We start from the raw sequence: 17,334 nt of genomic DNA, 5'->3' as shown, positions 1-17,334 counted from the left end.
TGTGGCTGTGGAGTGGCCTCGACAGAGAGGGGTCCCTGTTTTGTCCACCTGGGGAACCAAGGTGTGTAGACAGGCTGCCGAGGGGAGAAACACACGAATGAAGAAACCAGACTAGAGAACTCGGTCACCAGCATTTCAAGGCTGGGAGACAGTTGATACTAGAGATCTTGATGGGGTCCAGGGGCTTCCTCCACGAACCATCAAGAAGCGCGTCCAGTGCGCCAAGCAACACGTGCAGGAGCCTGCACGGCGCTCTCGGAAGCCAGACTGCAAGTTCATCTGTGGAGCAGAAAATGGACTTCCTCTCGTCACGCACTAGCTCCCTATTCTGGGTCTCCAGGGGCTTCCTCTCTTAGACTCAAGCCCAAACCAGCCTGGGAAGGACGCTGCATCACCCTGGCCTTGTCCCTGAAGGGGTGAGGGGAGGGGGTGGGGAGGGCAGACCGTCACCAGCCGTCAGCTCACCACACAGGGCCCAGGGGACCAAATCGTGCAAAATGGGCCAGAACCCTCACTCTACCTTCGAAAAAATAACACCTTATTTTTGGCCAATCTTTAAACTGCACGGGCCAAAGTGAGTGGAACATTATTATGTATTTAATTTTACTTACCAAAGCAACTTGTTTTTCTTCATTCTTCACTGATTTTTGTTTACTCTCCTCTGTTAATAAAATGTGGGCAAGTTTTTAGTATAAACCTAAGAGTCCGTAAACACTCCCTCTAAACCTTGTTTGGTATTGGCCCTCAGGAGCCCCGTCTCCATATGCAGGGAGAAGGCAACAGCCAACGAAATTATCTGGACTCCCCGTCAATCCCAGGGAGAGGAGAACAGCTCCAGGGGTGGGGTCCTCGAGCCCGGCCGGTGTCCTTGTGCAGAAGGCACCCCGGGCGTGGCATCCAGCGCACAGAGGTCACGGCAGCAGGAGACACAGGGCAAGGCCCCGGCACCTGAAACACTCCAGCCTGCGAGGCGTCCCCTGCTGCTGGGTAACCTGCAACCGTGTCCGGCAAGCCAGCATCCGTCCTTTGGGAGAGGTCACAGTTTGCCCTGGAGTCTCCCCCCAACACATGAATGCGGCGCCTCAGGGACGAGCACCCCCCATCGTGAGAAGGACACTGGGGGGCTGGTGGGAGCCCTCGGAGGCTGCTCAGCTCACAGAAGCAGAGCCGAGGGCAGGGGGAGGGGCCTGCACGCCGTACATGCTGTCTCATCACAAGATGACTTCCTACAGCTTCCAAAATAGTTAACTGATTCATTAATACCCACTTCCCACCATCAGGGCCTGTGCGTCGGAGATAAAAGCATGAAATGACCCAGAAAAATGCTACAGAATTCAAAACAACACGCCGAGTAACCTCAGTTGCCCGCCCACCTGGCGGGGTGTGGGGCCCGCTGTTCTCGGTTTCTTCCGCAGCACGCGCAGCCTGTTAGAGTTGTTCTGACTACACTAAGTGCCTTACAAAGTAGCCTCGAACTCAGGAAAACCTCCCTTTCCCCACTGCTCCTGCGCCCTCAGGGAAGATGCAGCCTCCTAACCGCCCTCCCACAGGCACAACCGATCCTGCAAAACTACATTTAAAGGTGATATTATGCTTCTGGGTTAATATTTTACTTTCAAGTCCCAAGCAGCAGCTTGAGGAAGAAACACAGACACTCCTGGTGGAGAGAACGGACAAGCACAGAAGCTGGAGTGGTAGACACCGCAGGGCCCCCTTGGAGGGCAGCCTGATGGGCCAAGCGGGGGCGAGGGGGGGCAGGTAATGCAGCTGAGCCCACAGAGCCAGGAGCTCAGGGGCCAGACCCTAGGTGCCCGCCACCAACTCATGCCCGCCCAGCCTGGCCCTCTGCACTGCCACGTGCTGGACGAGACAGGAATGGGCACGTCACCACCACTGTCACTCAACCCTCATAAGAACCCTAGGAAACAGCTATTATTATCCTCGTTTTACAGACGCAGAGAGGTTAAGTGACTTGCCAAAGTTCACACAGCAGGTAAGATGCAGAGCCAAGAATGCCACCAACTGTATGGCCACACTGCCCCTCTGCCCCAGGGTAACACCCTTCTTGTCCACACTCTAGACCCCCAGGCCATATCAGTTTGGTCCTCACTGCAGGGGTCTTTCCATCTGGCAAGCATGAGATCCGTCTACAGCCTGCCCCCAAATGTGACGGAGGCACTTCGAGGCCCCACTCCTGGAGGGAAGCAGACAGCTAGTCAGAGAGCCTTGGTTTTCACAGCGACCCACCACGATGCCCCGGCACGTCCCCCCTCCCCGGCCAGTGCTGAGGTTGTTGGGGTAAGCCCCCTGTGCGCTGTCAGCGGCCTGACACACTCACTCCCAGGAGCCCCACGCTGCCCGGGACCAGATGTGCGGGAGCCTAGGGTGGGCCTCGCAGAGCTGGCTGTGGGGACAATGGTGGCCGGTATGCAGGGCCAGTCCCTGCCCTCTCAAGGAAGGAGCAAGGTTCACTAGTCCCCCAAGAACAGTCTAAGAAAAACTTTCAGGCCTCCTCTCCTTCTGGTTGTCCACTCTGCTTTCCCAGGACCAATGCCTCTGAACAGTGTTAACTGAAAACCCAGGAAGCTGGGGGGGGAGGGGGGGCGGCGGGGTGCTGGGGCCTTCCCCCTGTGCTGTCACTCAAGCCCTGGAGGCTGTGGTTGGGAAACTCCAGGATCAGGGGGGCCTCCCAGAAAGAGGCGCAAGCCCTGCTCTTCCTGCCCTTCCCCAGTTGGGACCCTCATCTCTGGAGCCTCCGAATGACTGCTTTCTTCCTCGCGCTCCCTCCCTGCAAACTACAGAGGAGTCTGGAGACGAACAAGAAACAAAGGACCCAAAGCTGTGTCTGTGCGCCGCCAGGCCTGCTCTGTCCTACGGGCCCTAGTTTAGCCAAAGACGGTTTGCAACTCTGAGATGCACACATGTAAATACAAACGCAGGAAACGCTGTCGGATCTCTAGGCCCCGTCCCCACGCCTCCCTGCTTCTGCTTCCCACTACGTGTCACTGCACCACCTCTCAAGGAGTGTGTGAAGCCCCCGTTACAAGACAGGACGCTGTCACGTGCTGCCAAGGAAGGGGAAGCAACTCTTCTCCAGAGCCGGGAAATGCGGGGAAGCCCGCACTGTGGGACAGATAAACCCTCAGAGCGGGAAAAACACTGACTTGATTTTTAATTTATTTTTAAAGATAAAATAAGTGCTGTTCATATCCAATGGCGCCAGTTTGCATAATTAAAAATTAATACTGCATGCATAGTTTCTGTTCTTTGTAAGGGTTCTCTAGCTTCGGAAAGTCTGCCATCAGCATAGGCAGTGTGCACACCCGGGCGTCTGTGCCCCGGAGAAGTAGCAGGCCAGACCTGTCGAGTCTTCTCAGCACAAGGGAGAGCTCACCTCCCCAAGACCTGAAAATTCTCCAATTATTATTATTCCCATAAACATGAGACTATTGGTCCTTCAGTCTATACAGCTTGCATAGACTGTATTTTCTCTGCATCCTGTGAAACCCCCCGTGTATGTGGCTCCGCCGCCCCATATGATGGGAGCAGCCACTAGCCATGGGACAGTCGGAAACATCACACCCGCTCGGTTGACCTCGGCTAATGGTCGACCTGTGTGATTCAGAATCAACGCCTAAGCCCCACGAGCAGTTTACAGCAGACAAAATCTGAAAACAAACTTTTCCCCAACCAGCACTTGGGATTGACACCTCAAGCCAAACCGAAAGTGGTCGCCATCGCCGTGCAGTGACCCAAGAAGTCCTTGGTCTTACACCTACTTCTGGATGCCACCCCTCCGGGGCCACCCCCGCCCCGTCCCAACACTGAAGCTCGACACGTACTTATGTGCCCCACAGAACCTCCCAGAATGTGCCTACAGAGATTCCCCAAGTAGTCCCAAAATACCTTCCGGGGAAACAACACCATCACCACTCGCAGGCCTCGGCGACACCGAGCTCCAAGCTCCCGAGTGTGATGCGTGCGCTCAACCACCCGCCGGCTCGAAGCCAGCTGCCCTCTCTACCGCAACTCTGCACATACATCCTACATCTTCAAATCAGCGTCCCCGCGTTCACCAAACCAGTGGGTCCCAGCACAGCCGCCCACGGGAAAGCTGACGCAGGCCGGGGGAGCGCCGAGCAGGGAGGGCCGGGGCGCCTGCAGGAGGAGGGACACACCATTCAGCTGCTCCTGATCACGGTGAGCAACAACCAGGTGGACGAGAAGGGTCTAGTTGAGAGGCCTGGACGCTCTGCCGGCCCCTCCCGCCCCCTCTGCCCACCCCCTCCACCCCCTTGTCCAGGAAGACAGGAAAGGGGTTCCCTGAAGAGAACACTGGGAAACACTTTAGGAAACAGTAACAAAGAGAAAATCAAGATCCTGAGCAAAAACATAATGACAAGTGGTTTTTGTGTCTCCATGTGACCCTTTATTTCCAGTCAGGACATGCACAAACACATTCTTGGGTCCAAACGCTGAGAAACTCTTTCTCCACACGCTTGTCGCAAGCCTCACGGAGCAGGAAATGATGAACAGAGAAAGGAATGCCGGAGCCCAGATGGATGCAGCCAGCGGGCTCTGGAAGCCCAGCGCGTCTTCTGACCGGCCCCTCCCAGGATTTCTCAAGGAGTCCTCGCTGCAGCAGCCGCAGCTCAGCTCGGACGGAAACAGCGACCCACCCGGCAAGGCCTCCCCTCCCCCCAGAAGGTGTGCGCTGGCTGTCGCCTGGGGGTTCCCACCAGCAAGCAGGCAGTCTCGGGGACACAAGGGCCCATGTTTGCGCAGCCCCAAGTTCACAAACAGAAAGAACTTCTCATCAAAACCTGCAGTCTCTCAAAGACGGCCTTCTCACTGGTGCCATCCGGTGCCCCGAGGGGAGCAGGCCCCACAACCCGGTGCCCCCCGGGATCAGGCCCCCCACACCTGGTGTCCTGAGGGGAGCAGGCATCCCGACCCCAGTGCACCCCGTGGAGCAGGCCCCCCCACCCAGTGCCCTGAGGGGAGCAGGCGACTCCAACCCAGTGCTCAGACCAAAGCCAGCAGCGCCCCTTCTCACTGGAGTGACATCCCTGGCACTCACTTCACTACATGCCCCCCCACCCCCACCCCGGGAGTCTCTGGAGTGGAACTCCCACTGAGGGCAGCCAGCTAGCTGACAAACAGGCCAGAAAGAAATAGGAGAAAAAGCTACAAGAAGAACCCAGGGTGTGGGTCGAAAAAGTGAAAGAAGTAAAAGGCTTCTGATTCAAATACGAAAAAATTAAAATATCAAAAACAACTGCAGAAAAAGCTTTCAAGTCACCAAAAAAAAAAAAAAAAAAAAAAAGCGCCGGGTGGCTCAGTCGGTTAAGCGTCTGACTTCGTCTGACTTCACTCAGGTTGTGATTTCATGGCTCATGGGTTCGAGCCCCATGTCTGGCTCTGTGCTGACAGCTCAGAGCCTGGAGCTGCTTCGGATTCACGCTGTCTCTCTCTCTCAGAAATAAATAAAACATTAAAAAAAAAAAATCAAGTCACAGAAAGGGGAAAGGTAGGTTGTCCCAGCAGCGAGGCCCCAGGGTAGGCTAGGACCAGGTGTGCCCCCAAAACACACTCACAGACCCCCTGGGGATCAGCCCACGGGAGCCACGCAGCTCTCTGCAGTGTGTCTGCAGCCCCTACACATCAGGCAGAAGAAAAAAGACTGATTTGCTTGAGAAACAGGAACTCTTTTCAAAGGCTCCACACATTAGAGGCAGGCAAGGCAGGCTCCCTGGTGCGGAGTCTCAGCTAAAGGGAAAGGGCCATCACAAGTGGTATGAGCCCATCCCACCACCACACCGGGCACGCAGCATTGTGCACCTCGACCCACAGACAAGCTCTGGGGCCCGTGTGTGCATCTGTGTGTGTGTATTCTGTGCACATGTGTGTGCATCGGTGTGTGCACATGTGGTGTGTGGCCATGCATGCATGTGTGCATCTGTGTGTGTCCATATGTGTATTCTGTGCACATGTGTGTATCAGTGTGTGTACGGTGTGCACCTGTGGTGTGTGCCCATGTGTGTATTCTGTGCACGTGTGTGTGCTATACACACATGTGGTGTGTGCCTGAGTGTATTCTGTGCACATGTGTGTGCATCAGCGTGTGTACTGTGTGCACGTGTAGTGTGGTGTGTGCCCATGTTTGCATGTGTGCATCTGTGTGTGCCTATGTGTGTATTCTGTGTGTGTGCATGCATGTGTGGTGTACCTATGTGTATGTATGTGTCTGTGTGTGTTTGTGCACATGTATGTTGTATGCCCGTGTGTGTTCCGTGCACATGTGCATATGTGTGCACATGTAAAACCATGTTCCAACAGAAGGAAGCCTCATAAGAAAGTAAAGATGGACAGCTGCCCCCATCAGCTAAACCCTCTGCCTCACAGGGTGCAGCTCTGAGGAAAGTCCGAGAACACCACCCCCTCCACAGGCCCGGCCAACTCCTGACACACTATGTGCTGGTGGCATGTATTTTCCACGTATGTACCATACGGGCAGAGTCTCCTGCCCTTGAAACTCAGCCCTATAAACTGATAAAACATCCAACTGTTTGACCCTAAGTTAAAGACTGGTCATGGCAGCCAGCGCTAGGACAGGCCAGCCTCAGCCCTGAGTGGTCTGGAATTCCCCAGTCAGGCCCTCATCCCAAAGGCCATGGGAAAACCAGGCGGTTCACAGCACCCACCCCAGACCTCAAAACAAGTAGCAGGCTTGGCCAGGTCCCCTAGGATCTGCACACTGATGGGTTTTCCGGAACCAGCCCGTTTTCCTGGATCACTGCTAATAGCTCTACACCACAGTCTGACCCCAGCCTCGGAAAGCCCCAGTTCAGCTGAGCCAAAATAAACAGATGCCAAGAGGCTAAAGTCCCCTCTGAAATATCAGAGTTTAATTGCCCTACTCAACCCATCTTCTACCTGCCACGAGGCCACGTCTTCACTGCCTGCCTTGCCCAGAGAGCTTTCCCTGCATAAGGTAAGGTCGGCACCTGGAGGAGACAGTGGGGCCGCCCTGCCCGGAGGAGGGTATGATCGGCCAGAAGCCGGAGGGTGGGAGTCACAGCTTGGCCGCGGCAGTGACTTTGGAAGTAGGTCTCAGGTGTTCTAGCCAGGTGAAGACACTCAGCTGTGAAGTGGGTCAACAGGCTCTGCGCCCCCGGCTGTCCACACATTCATGCAAAGGGGTTGCTCTGCTGAGTGAGTCCCATGGATGCTCATTTAAAGATCCACCAAAGAGAAGAAAGGCTTGGTGGGAAGGCAGCTATCGGCTGTCTGAGGAAGTAGTTTGAGGACACACCCCAGATGGCAGTTCCTCGCGAACCACAAAAGTGCCTGGGCCCTGGGCACATGAAGGCCATCACAAGCTAACACGCACAGTCACAGGCTCTCTCGCTGGTGTGACTGCGGCAAAGCCACCAGCTCTTCAGAGCCTTGGGGGGAGCGGGGTTACAATAGCTGTCCTGTGCCGCACAGCACCCTTCCGGGACCCAGCAGGACAGCGCGCTACTTTGCTCGGCGTGTCCACAGCTCCCTAAGCAGTGACTGATCTGGTGGAGTGAAAATACGCAAAATCAAACAGTCTCTTGTACCTCCCAGAAGTGGATTCAGGAACAAAGAGAGAAACCACAAGAGCTAAAAAAGGAAAATGAATCTTTTTCCTCAGAAGAAAAGAAACACACAACAAAGCCACAGAGCTCTAGGGGCATACGTACCAACCCTCCGCTACTGCGCGGGCTTGAACGTGTGGCCTTTCTTAACAGACATGACGAGAATCATGAACCGGCCCTGGCTTGGTGCACGAGGCAACTGGCCCCCACGAGGGTCACACCTCACCAGACCCATGGGGAACCTCAGGAGACTGCAGAGTTCCAAACCAAAGCTCCAGAAAGATACACACAAATAATTAACACTCTCAACTCTGTTAAATGTCCTGAAGAATCTAGAAGCCCGAGCTCAATCCCAGGAGCCTGTCGCCCTGGAGACCGACAAAGGGGGAAGACGGTTCTCAGGAAGGGCCTGGTGACGTGGTCCTGCCCCTGGTGCTGAAGGAGGCGTCGAGGGCGACTGCAGCTGTTGAGGAGAAACTGCTGTGGGGGCTGCACGGGGGTCCGGCCAGCCTGCTCAGGAAAGCGCTGCCAGACACGGGGCTCATTCCTGAACGAGTCACCCTGAGCCTAAGAAAGACTCGGCCATCTTGTTTACCTTTGAGTTTTATCCCCTTGGCACCTGGGGGCCAAGATAGAACAATGCTTCAAATTTTGGAAATTATTCCGGTAACAGGAACAGAAACAATGTGAAGAGGAAAAAGCAGGCATGAGAGTCATTCCTCGACAGAAAACAGTGAAGGGTACTCTGGCCGTTCTGTTTCTAGAAAAGGTTCTGATGTACAGCATAACCCTGAGCACTGATTCCACCCTCCTCCCAACCCTCGGAGGAGTGCGCTGCCCCTCACAGTGTGGGTCAAGTACATGGGATGCGGCACGTGGGTCGGCTGCGTGGGACGCGGCACGTGTGGCTCAGGAGTGTGAGGTGCAGGACTTAACTAACTGACTCTAGGGCCAGGATGCTGCTGTACCCGGAAAAGGATTCAAGCTCCCTCAAAAACCCAAACCAGCAATGCCGGATTTCAGGATGGACAGAGCCCCATCCCAGGGTGTCCAGCTCTGTGGACAGAAACACACCTTTGCTTTCAGATGCTCCTCGAACAAGCAATCACTGTCTTTGATCCGACAGTCAGCTGGATAATCCACCACTCCCAGCGAAGACTAAACGCTCAAACCTAAAGCTTCCCAGACCCTGAGGCCAGTGGACCCAAGTCTGACCTAACCACCCTCTTGTGAGAAGCACTTCCTGTGTTCTAGCCCACAAAGCAAGCTGCGAAGCCAAGATTCGGGGGACATTCATCTCCTTACTGCTTAAGATGATTGCGGGCCTGCATTTATATCAAAGCTGGAATGTGCTGACTGTTCATTCTGAATGCCGCCTCACACTTAGAGAAAAGTACTGGGCCATCTGTTGTGACTTTAAATTCCCTTCCATCCACGTCAATTTCTCTGAGTGGCCAAGCTGACCAGAGGCCTGGCTCTCGAACCAGCCCCTGCCCGGGGCTCCCACAGACCCCCCCTTGCTCCAGTGTCCTGCTGGCTGCTTCTCCTCTTCAAGGGCAGCCCTGCTCAGACTCTCCCTCACCTCTCAGCAATCTAGGGAAGTAGAATAACTTCTTTCAAGAAGTTGTTCTTTCCATTCTTAAAGTTGTGATCTTTAAACTCTTCATTTGCCTGTCTATATCCATAAATCCACATGCCTGCATGATAGTAATACCCTTGATTTTTTGAAACAGATCTTTTCTTTTTCACACCCTTTCCTCTTCCACACGTCCCACCACAGGGAGCCCAGATGACAGGCTTGTGTGGGCCTTTCTTTACACATCTGCACGTGCTTATCCGTGCTTCACTCTAAGGGGAATATCGTAGGTAGAGTCTCCTGCATTTTGTTTTTCTTTCCTCATGTCCCATGGAAGATTCCGTATGCCACACGCCCTGGCCTGGCTCTAACTCCTTCTTCTGAAAGCTGAATAATATTCCACACCGTGGAAGCCCCATAATATAATCCCCCTTTCAAGTGGCATTTACTTTGTTTCCACATTTTGCTAGTGTTCGTTCAACAGCTGCTGCGGTGGAGTGGCAGCAACCCTTCGCGCACGCCCCCACCTGCTGCTCAAAGCAGTCCGTCCTGTGGTGAGCCCCTCCTCCACGGCTACAGACCCCTGTTCTGACACCGGGGCGCAGAAGGCCGCACAATCAGTGAGGACTCCCTGCTCAGGCACCATGATCTCCCCTCTGCTCTCAAGCCTCAGACCGTCCAGGGGTGACCAGCACCACGGGACAGGCCGTCAAGTCCCCACAAGGCTCGCCCCAGGGCCATCAGCACACAGCGATAGCCGCACTCACCAACCACGCTGTCCCCCCAGCAGCAGCCACACAGATCTACGTCACACGCTGGCTGCACACTTCTCAAAACCTCACGGCAGGTTCACACCTCTCCTGATCTCACCCACATAAAAACACACACGTGAAAGTACAGCTCTCTCTTACTGACGGGTCTGCTTTAGCTGGAACTCCACTCTGTCACCCGATTAACAGGAGAGCCTCAAAGTGTACTGGCAGGAACACCTAGAAAGATCGAGCAGTGGAAGTGCCTTTGTTCACACAGGCTCATGAAGCTCCACAAAAAAAGGCCTTACTCTCCACTTTGACAAATGAAGAAACTGAGGCAGAGAGGGTTTGGGAGATTTCTCTAAAGTCACAGAATCAGTGAGAAACACAGGTGGCACTCACTCTGGAGCCTGGGATCCCAAGTGCCCTCCTTTCCTAGACTGGCTCCCAGAGGCTTTTGTCCCTATGGCAGCCAGGGACACTCGCCTGTGCCCACAGTGGCCTGAACCCACCTCCAAGGTCACTAGGAAGTGGGAGGTGTGTACTCACAGCCTCACTTTCAGGCACAACTTGTAAACCTCAACTCTCTGGCATTACCAGCTAGCACTTCCGCTTGTTTCTAGAAAATACACCCATCTCCTTTATAAACATGTGCACGTCAGGGGCGCCTGTGTGGCTCAGTCAGTTAAGTGTCTGACTTCAGCTCAGGTCATGATCTTACGGTTCGTGGGTTCAAGCCCCGCATAGTGCTCTGAGCTGTCAGCACAGAGCCTGCTTTGGGTTCTGTGTCTCCCTCTCTCTGCCCCTTCCCTGTTCTCTCTCTCTCTCTCTTTAAAAAATAAATAAATGTTGAAAAAAATTTAAACACGTGCACATCTATGACTGAAACGTGATGTGTGATGCTCTGATTCCCCAGCGCCTTCAGGAAGGTGTGAGTGTTTATATACTCAAATGCCTCATTAGTTTCAGAGAAGCAAATCTAAACGTTCTAACAGATGCTATATTTCAGCCAAGTGATTCTACCTGCAGGAGCCCATGCTCTGCTCACCTGCCCGATGCTTTCTCCCAAACGTACGGGTTGCCAGTGAACCTGCTTAACAAGCCATCTCTGGATTTCTGCATACTGTTCAAGACCCCATCACTACAAGTCCCCTCCTGTCCAGCGTCTACCTCAGCAGCCTCTAGTCAACGACTACAAGTCTCAGAACAACCAGGCCGGGGTCCCTGGCTGATCACCCACGAAGACTGTTGCCCTGTCCCCTCCCCTCATGAACATCAGCTGCCTCCTGGCCCTGACACTCAGCACTTCTCTCCTTCCCAGCACTTCACTGTACCCCCACCATTCAAATCCAAGATGGCACAGAAAGACAGATCATAATAAGTGGTGTGGAGAACAAGGACATCGCACAAATGTGGATTTAAGCCCCAGCTCTCTCTTTCAGGCGAGGTGACTTTGGACAGGTTAAGTTATAGGAGTCTCCCTTCCTCAACTTCAGTGTCATGGAGTTGTGAGAACTTAAAGTGAGTCAATACACACAAACTTGGTCCCAAAGGTTTGCAACTCACTCCACCCCACACATGTGCATTGCGAAGACACCCCTTCTCAGGTAAAATCTGGAACCACGAACTAAAATCACCCTTGGCCCTTGAGCCCGGCTGCTCCCCAGGCATGGCCCGGAGCGGCACACTAGTCCTTAGGGGTTAAAAATAGTGCAGGCAGCTAGCTGAGCTCGGTTAGTAGAATATCCAGGTTAATTTTAGCATCAGAGCTCAAGAGAATATAAAATCCCTGATGCCAAGAAGCATGTGTGGCCAACACGACCCCTTCTTCACTGTCAAACACACACACAGTGAAGAAGCTAACATCACTGAGACCCCTCCCTCATATTCACAAAATGTTTTCTCTAACTGGGAAAACATTTCTTCTCAGCCTTGTAAAGACACTACCACTGGCGATAACTATGTTAACTTATCAAGCAGGACACCACCTCCTCTGACCCTTACGGGCCCCTGCGATGGGCACACTGCTGCTTCCCTTGTAGGAAATTCAGTTAAATATCCCACTTTGAACAGAGCAGACCCAGAACCCCAAGCTTCCAGCCACTGTGGTCTGGGCCTTCTTCACCACACCACACCCCTCCTAACCAGCCACTGGGCCAAGGGCGGTGCAGGCCAGAACCCTCAGCCACCACTTCCTGTTCCCCTCTCAGGAGGGACCTGCTGCTTCTGGTGGGGTTATGTTTACCACCAGTTGTGGGGCGGGCACGAGATTTGGGGGGGCTCCCCTGGGCCCAGAGCACCAACAGCCTGCGGGGCCACGTTTTGTTGACAGGAGGAGCGGTCAGTTCCGATGTGCTTGCGCTGGACCCATACCACCATCCACCATCGACTTTCTTGGTGGACAAGTTACAGTCTCACAGAGAAGGAACGTGAGAGCACGCCCTGGGCCCAGTGCAGCGTGAGAGGATCAAGAGGAAGGAAGGGAGAGAGATGGGGAACAGGGGAGAGCCCGCCTCAGGGAACCAGGCGGAGCTTGGCCTCACATGAGACACAAATGCCAACACACCAAGCAGATCCAAATTGTGTCCTCCAACCTGATGATGAAAACCAGTGACAGAGCAAGAAGACTTTTCTCAGCCTGGAATGCAAGGCTGGGGGTTTGGTTTTGTTTTGTTTTGTTTTATTAGCTTAAGAGAAAAATCTTTCTATATCCCTCTTAATTGAACACATTTATCAAGGTGGTACTTTTAAAAATCAGTAGTAGCCATTATGGAAAAGGCAAAAATCACTGAGAAGTGAGTTTTATCGCAGCCCCTAAAGGAGCACCGTGCCCAAAACAGCACCGCCCGAAGACCTCTCATCGTGGGTCCCTCGCACAAGCCTCACCAACAATCTCCAAGCTGCTTCCCTTCTAGCACGAAGGCCCTGACTCATGGAAAGTCCGAAAAGCGCACTTCCTCAAAGTTACCATCTCATAGGAAGTGCATCTGGCCTTAGCCAACATGAGATACTAGTGTAAAAACAGTAACAATCATCACCAAAGGTGGACGATGTTTAAGTGTACAGAAGAACTACTCAGAATAACTGTGAAATTGAAGTGGGGAAAGCAACAGCTTCTTCGAGACAAGGACTCAGAACAGTTCAAGCACAAATGCCTCACTCTGATCTGGCATTTGCAGAAGGTGGAAGGGCAAGAGAAAGGGGAAGAGGGAAACAAGGAAGGGACCCTTCCCACTGTCCCCAGCCATCGCCTGTCAGTGAGACCAAGTCCTATCACACAATCCAGAACTATTTAAGAACTAAAAGGCCAAGGCCCAGACACCTAAAAAACTCTTCATCCTCCCAAAAATGTTCTGCCTTTTTTCTTAGCAGCAGAAGTAGTGATACTGCTTATCGGTATCACTTTAGGAAGAATTTTCTTTCTGTCCTTTTCTGGGAGTAAAGAGGTGGGCATTAATGTGAGCTGGAACAATACCAGCTTGTAAGCCCCCACCGGATGCAGTAGACAATTATTGCCTGTGTTTTGCAAATGGAAAAATGAGGCTATGGAAGGGGAGGACACTTGCTCTGGGTCACCCAGCAGGCCAAGAGCACACGGGCACGCAGCCAGCTAGCCTGGAGACAAGGCTCTGAGATGAATGGGCCGCCTGGCCAGTGTGCCTCCGAACAAGGAGGGGCGAGTGTGCATGTGACCACGTGTGTATGATTCATGCGTGTCTGCCCCTCCTCCAGATCGACTGTGGTGTTCCTCGTCATCTCGTGCCTTCAAGACCAGGACATTCAGGCAAGTCAGAGCCGAGACTGGCCAGAGCAGACAACGAAGGAAAGAGATCAAGAGCTCAGCACACTACCTTCCAAGCTCGGGATCACTGTCACCACATTCTATTAACAGGCTGTCCCTCAAGTTAAAGGAGACTAAGCCCTAAACCAGCACAACCCACAGTTCACCTTCAGGGTCTCCCGCCCAGGCTCTAACTCAGAAGCACAGCCAAGCCAATTTCTGTGCTCAAACACAGGAGGCTGCCTGAGGCGTGTGCGGGCCCTGCTCCCTGAAAGCCCCCACTGCAAAGGTGAGACACAGATGTCTTCCTCCTTCAGCCCAGCACTGGGGATGCAGACCCTCGGAGAGAAGAGAAAAACAAGGGCTTCTTGGAACCAGAACCACATCCAGGGAGTTGGATGGTGGTTCCTGCTCAGCCCCCAAACATGGGGAAGGAGGGCTCCAGAGGGTCCGAGGGTACCCAGTCCCACATGGGGTTAGAGACGGCAGATGCGCCAGTCACGGCTGGGTGTTTCTTTCGCTTGTGTAAAGTGGAACACAAAGGACAGAAAGCCTAACCAAGCAGCATCTTCAAACCCCCTTCTTTCTACACCAGGCCCCTCCTCGTCGGGATCCAGAACCCACTCATGAACATGCGTTAGTGTGGTGTGCTCCTGGGTCTTCAGGTGTCTCTCCTCACTCCTTGCCTCGCATACTGTGCCATTCTGGAAAGCAACCCTCTCCGCTCATTCCTCCAGAACACTCCTGAGGTTGAGTCTGAGACTGGCTGTGCCAGGCCTGAACCGTAAAGCCCTCAGACCCATTCCTGCCAGCTGCACCCAGAGGCCTGGCACACTCTTCCACAGACAGACCCACCCAGGTCCCCCTCCTGCTCCCCTTGATTAAGGAGGCACCTCTAACCCTCACACAGCTCAGTGGGCCCAGGCTCTGAGTGAGGGCTCTTGGTGGAAGGGCCATGGTACAGGCGCTCTCCCTGCCCCCACTTCAGCAGGAGGGCAGTGCTGAATCTCTCAGTATGAAAGTGACAGCAGATCTCAACCAAGTAAACAAGAGAAATCTTCTGCAGGCAGAGTCCTCAAGCCCGAAGGGCGGCTGCATCCAATCCGCTTCTCAGCCAAATATCAACAGTGTCTCAGTGATGATCCATAAACCAAAATAAAGCCGACAGGAAACAACACGCTGATTTGGGGGAGCTGGAATTCCTCAGGCAGCATCAAATGTCATCAACAACTGACACTCAGTCACTGGGTGCCTGGCTCGGTTCCCAGCGGCCCCTTTTCACACGGGACTGTGGAAGCAAGAAGGACCCTGAGGCCAGGCGACACTCTGGGTCCTCGCAAGCCCTCTTCGACACAAGCGGTCCCCCATCTAGCACATTTATGGCACCAACGTCTAGCAGTCACTCCAGGCAGGGATCTTGTTTTTTGAGGAGGGGGGACGTGCACGTCTCCCTCCCGAGATAAAACGAATCTCTCCAGATAAACCCAGGAAGTCCAGACATAGCCTTCCAGCCCACTCCAGAATCCGATGTCATTTCCCTCCCCCAGCTCCTGGACCCAGAGACAAGGGCAGGATCCTCCCTGGTGACACGGCCTGAATGGCAGGCGCTGGTGGCCAAAAGCTCCCCCTCCCCCTCCCCGCCGCCCCGCCCCGGCCAGTTCTCAATGGAAGGGGGCGCCGGGGGTAGCTCCCCGTCTCCTAGCCTGAAGGAGCCCGCGCGGAGGGCTCTCCACACACAACCGCCCACCCGGAGCGCACACCCGCACCAGCCCCCGCCGACCCCACGCCCCCGGGGGAACGCGGGGAAGGAAGTTTCTGGGTGCAGCAGCCGCGGGGAGATGCGGAACCTGAGGTCTGCTGCTTGGTCCCCGGCAATGCGCACACCCAGGGCCCCAACTGGCGCACGCGCGCGGCAGGGACTGGCCCCGCATCCCGCGCCGCACCGCCCTCTACCCGGGTCCGCGCCTCCAGGGAGCGGCGTCCCCGGAGCCGCCGCAGCCGGGCCGGTCCTCTGGGGGAGGGGACGCCGGCGCCCGCCGCCCCTGGCGCTCACCGATCTTGATCTTCACGCTCTGGAAGACCCGGAGCCCCTCTTCCTCCACCGCCATGCTGGGTCGCCCGCCCGGGAGCTCGCGGGCCTCGCCAGGATCCGCGCGCCGAGCCGCGAGGAGCAGCCGGAGCCCGAGCGGCGCAGTCCCCGCGCTCTGCGCCAGACCCCGCGCGCGCCGGGCCCGCGGCGCCACCGCCGCCCGGCTCCGCCCACGGGCCTGCCCGGGGCCCCATTGGCTGCGGCTGCAGGGGCGGGGCGTAACGGTTCCGCCCATATCGCGACTCCAACTGTCCATTGGCTGAGATCTAGGAGGCGGGAGCGAGGCGGCTCCTCCCGCAAAACAGCCCCGCCTCCACATTGGCCAAAGCTCGGAGATAGGCGGGGTCGGTCTCCGGGAGGATAGGAAGGGACCCCGCGGCGGGGGGGGCGCGAAATGGGGGGGAACCGGGCGGGGAGTGGAAAGGAAGGTGGGGGAACTGGGAGGGAGATGAGAAGCCGGCGGGGGATTGGGGGGAAGGACTCGGCGGGGGTTGAGGGGCGCAGGATGAAAGGAGGCCAGGCTGGGAGAGGGGGGCACAGGTTGCGGGGGACCCAGGCAGGGGAATGGGGCTGGACCCGCCAGGGGCTCGGGGGAAGAAGGGAGACCCTGAGGCTCCCTTCGTCTAGATGAATGAGCTCGAGAATCTTGAATCCTAGTTTTCCTAAATGTTCTGGACCTGAAGAGGTGTCCCATTCCTCCCTGTTAGAGAGCAGTGCTCTCTGTGGTTGAGGTGATTGCAGGGACCTCTGCGAGACGATAGTGCACCCGGTGATCAGCCTCCCGCTCCACTCGCCATGCCACCATCCCCCAGCTGGAGAAGCGCCGGGTCTGACAAAGAAGAAGGTCCTGTCTGCAAAGGAGCCTCCGACCTAGGAAACATGTGCCCAAGGGACTGGGAAAATAAACGCAAAACCGGATCAGGAGAATATTGGATTCCGGCAGGCAGGACAAGAAGGTAGATCAGGTTAGGGTTTATTGACATGGGATCATTCCATCATGACACAGGATTTGGCACCTTGGCAAGCACTCCATGCCACTAGCGTGGCCTTTGGAAGCTTGTAAAAAGTGATGCCCCACACTAAGTGGAAATGCCAGAGTCACGGCAGACAACACAGAAAAGCATCAAAATGCTCAGAGAAGTGACACAGGATAGTAAATATGCTCCCTAAGCCAGGGAAACCTGGTTACCGGATAGGTTTCCTGGAAAGCCCAGAGGACACTCCATTTACAAAAAAGAATATGCAGATGAGACCCTGAGCAGTAGCTGGCTTTCTAGGACGGGTCTGAGGGTGCAATTACAGAGGGCACTGGGCTCCCTGATAGCAGTGATGATGATCAGACAGTGACATAATAGAGTCCAAGCAGTGAAGTCTAACCATCGGAAGCAAGCCAGCTGCTATTATTATACTTAGCAGCAAGACTACAATGGCAGCCTGGGCACTCTGAACTGCAAAAAGCTACAAAGGTGGTCAGCTTAATGCAGTGTCAGGAGCAGGGCAGCTAACCAGCC

At 54.9% G+C, this 17,334-nt stretch overlaps 1 protein-coding gene across 1 annotated transcript in view; it reads right to left on the bottom strand.

Annotated features, from left to right (window-relative positions):
* RASA3 (RAS p21 protein activator 3) overlaps positions 1-15,955 on the bottom strand; it is a 117,388-nt gene extending 101,433 nt beyond the window's left edge. Inside the window, exon 1 of the mRNA XM_039221619.1 lies at positions 15,788-15,955. Coding sequence (XP_039077550.1) covers positions 15,788-15,842 — 55 coding nt within the window. The 5' untranslated portion in view covers positions 15,843-15,955. The remainder of the gene's footprint in view (positions 1-15,787) is intronic.
* Positions 15,956-17,334: the final 1,379 nt, after the last annotated feature.

This window comes from Hyaena hyaena, unplaced genomic scaffold, assembly GCF_003009895.1.
Source record: "Hyaena hyaena isolate Hyena2069 unplaced genomic scaffold, ASM300989v1 scaffold_992, whole genome shotgun sequence".
Classification (NCBI taxonomy): domain Eukaryota; kingdom Metazoa; phylum Chordata; class Mammalia; order Carnivora; family Hyaenidae; genus Hyaena; species Hyaena hyaena.
Note: the sequence above shows the minus strand (reverse complement) of the source record. Positions and strands in the feature narration are given on the sequence as shown.